Below are 3,402 nucleotides of genomic sequence, written 5' to 3'. Positions count from 1 at the left end.
GCGCAGGATCGGGCAGTGTTTCGTTCTGCTGTGCATGGGGTCGCTATGAGTCGGAAACGACTCGACGACACCTAACAACAACAACAAAAAAAAAAATAAAAATAAAAAAACCCACTGACGTCAAGTCGGATTCCATAGATAGCATTTTTCATGGAGTAAAAGAGAACAGGAAATGTAAGAATGCATAGCTTGTGATGTCTCATTTGATCAACTTTGTTTCAGTTGTTTAATGCACATATTTGTTGTGATGTAAAATCTATTTTTTTAACTGTGAGTCACAATTAGAAAACTTTAAAAGCCACTGCTGCCATCAATGGTGTGCTCTCGACTAGAGATGATCACTCCCTCCTCTATGCTGCTACTGTACCAGCACACGATGTACTTGACTCCTCCATTACTTTATGCATTTAATTACTTAATAATATTTACAGGCTGGTGATTTCTACACTGTGAAATAGCTAGTCAAAAGACTGCTTCTATCATGATCTTTTAAACCATCTGATTATGATACTTCACAACTGATTAAGACCTTGATCAGAGAGTAGAGGGGAAAAAAAATTAAGATTAAAAGCATATGAGAACATGTACAAACCTTCAAAAAAAAAAAAAAAGACTTGTTGAAAAAAACTAGAAATTTCAGTTCACAGAAATATGTTTTATTGGTGTGTGTGTGTGTGTATATACACACACACACACATAATACAAACACTGATTAAGTCCAATAAGGTACAGTTGAAAGCACATAAAATATTTAAAGTATGTTATGTTGATGGAATAATTTGGGAAAGGATAGTGAGAAAAGTTACATAACTTAGAGAATATAAACAATGTTACTGAACTGTACAGGTAGAACCTGTTGAAGTGGTATACCCTCGGATATATATATTTACACCAAAAAACTTAATTTAAAAAATATCTGAAGTATGAAAAAACATATTCCCATATTTTCCTATGCTTGAACTGAATTACTTTGTTACCTGGAGATTATCAGTATATAACAGCATACTCAAAACCACTGTCATCAAGTCAGTTCTAACTCATAGTGACCCTAAAGGACAGAATCAAACTGACCCACAGGGTTTCCAAGACTGTGATCTTTACAGAAGCAAACTGGCACATCTTTCCCCTGAACAGTGGCTGATGGGTTCAGACCACCAACCTTTCAGTTAGCAGCCAAGCACTTAACCAGTGTGCAACCAGGGCTCCTTCATAATAGCATAAACCTAGAAAACAGACTTTCCATTTCAATTCTGATGCTGTGATTTGCTTTGCTTATAAAATACATTTTGAAAAATTAAAAAGACTTCAAACAGGAAAATAACTGAGCTTACGTTGCAATTCTTCCCTAACATGTACCACATTGTAAGTGCAAATAGGCATTTAATAAGAGGAAAACCTAGAAACACTTTGTCTTTTCTTTCCTGAGGGTATCTTTAATTGGACGCCTCTAACATGGCACATTACATATTATGAGTTTAGGTTCCTAGGTTATTTACAGTAACAGAATAGTTTTCTCTGTGAAAAGACCTAATGCAAAAATTCATCTTGTTTCTCTAAGGTTCCCAGAAGGATGGTAGTCATATGACATTAGTTAGCCATGTATCAGTAGTATATAAATTATTCATGCACATTTTCAGGGGCTAAAATAAATAGAAATGACATTTACAAATTAAATTTAATCAGAAGAAGTGTTGAACAGGAATATTTATTAAATTGAAAATCGTGAGACTCTCCCACAAAAAAACAGACTCTACGTCCCCATGACGACTGAAAGAGAGGTGCTCATAATGGATGCCTTCTCTTTATGCAGTTTACCACTTCTGATCACGTTACCCCAATTCCCATTTTCGAATACTCTCTAGTCCATGTCTAAGCATAAAAAGAAACAGATTTCATATATACAGAATTACAGGATTCTTTATGTCCTAAAAAAGACCATTAAAACAAAAGTAATAACAGATGGGTATATTTAAAGCTTAAATGTCTTCACTTAATAGAAATGTATATACTCAAATCCCATGCCAATAATTTCCAGTAAATAAAAAAGCTTTTTTTTTTCCCTAAAGGAAAATAATTATCTAGATGATATTGCAAAAAGCAGTATTTTATAACATGACCCCATTCACTTTTCAGTTTCTTACTTCATAACATATTGACTATATCAGATTTATTGACAACTTTGGTAATATGGTATAAGAAATAAAAAGGAGCCCTGATGGCACCATGGGTAAGCACTCAGCTGCTAACTGAAAAGTCAATGGTTCGAACCCACCGGTGGCTATGCAGGATAAGAGACCTGATGATCTGCTCCTGTAATGACTACAGCCTAGGAAACCCTGTAGAGCAGTTCTACTCTGACATGTAAGATCATTACGAGTCAGAATCGACTCACCAGCACAAAACAATGTAACTCTTTCTTGTATTTCACCATACAGCTATTTCTTTTTAAGAATGCAATTATAAAAAACTCACTAAATATTAATCAAATTTTATCATAGGACACCATTCTTTCCCTAGGGTATGTACCTCTGATTTCATCAAAGATGTCAGTATAAAACTAAGATTCACTTACCAGAAATTTGATTTCCCCTATACTCTAACTCCAAACAAACATAAAAAAACCACTGCCATCAAATTGATTCCGACTCACAGAGACATCCATTGGCTTTCCCAAGTGGTAAAACTTTACGGAAGTAGATTGCCCCATCTTCTTTCTGCAGAGTGCTGGTGGGTTTGAACCACTAACCTGGTTAGCAGTCAAATGCCTTAGGCACTGTACCACCAGAGGTCCTATACTGTACTAGGAATATCTAATTAACGGAGAAATTTGTGAAAGGAAATAAAATTTTGTAATCTTTCTGAGAAACTCACCTTGCCTTTTTGGTTCAAGGGTTCAATTGTCAAGCTATCAGGTCCAATATCCACTATATTGCCCATCTGAAATCCATCTGTAGGGTGTGGTGCCCAAACGGGCTTTCCATCCTCCATTTTTGGAGAGGGCTATCCAGTATCTCCTGTATCAAAGGAACAAACAGCATGAATAACTTTGATTTTGTTATGTGCCCTCGAGTCAGACCCAAGTCATAGCAACCCTCCTTGGGTTTCCCAGGCAGTATCACTATGGAAGTAGATTGTCCAACCTTCCTTCTGAGGAGGGGCTGGTGGGTGTGAACCGCCAGCCTTCTGGTTAGCAGTCATGTGCCTTAGGCACTACGCTCCCAGAGCTCCCATGAGTAACTTTAGAAATATAAAATAAATAACATCATTTTTAAACAATCATTTTGAACTGCCACATGATCACTGCAACCCATTTCTAGAAACACACATCCACCCCTGCCACAGGCGATCCCCCCCGACGCACCTCTTCTGGATCCTCCCCCCCCTTATCTACCTTTCATCCCT

At 36.9% G+C, this 3,402-nt stretch overlaps 1 protein-coding gene across 1 annotated transcript in view; it reads right to left on the bottom strand.

The window, feature by feature from the left end:
- Positions 1 to 2,988, bottom strand: part of MYO6 (myosin VI) — a 118,573-nt gene extending 115,585 nt beyond the window's left edge. The window contains exon 1 of the mRNA XM_042782585.1: positions 2,872 to 2,988. Within this exon, the coding sequence (XP_042638519.1) occupies positions 2,872 to 2,988 (117 nt within the window). The remainder of the gene's footprint in view (positions 1 to 2,871) is intronic.
- Between the last annotated feature and the right edge of the window lie 414 nt (positions 2,989 to 3,402).

The sequence above is a fragment of the Orycteropus afer genome, unplaced genomic scaffold (genome assembly GCF_000298275.1).
Source record: "Orycteropus afer afer isolate SDZICR_OR568_19922 unplaced genomic scaffold, OryAfe1.0 scaffold00380, whole genome shotgun sequence".
Classification (NCBI taxonomy): Eukaryota; Metazoa; Chordata; class Mammalia; order Tubulidentata; family Orycteropodidae; genus Orycteropus; species Orycteropus afer.
This window is presented reverse-complemented; position numbering and strand designations above follow the sequence as displayed.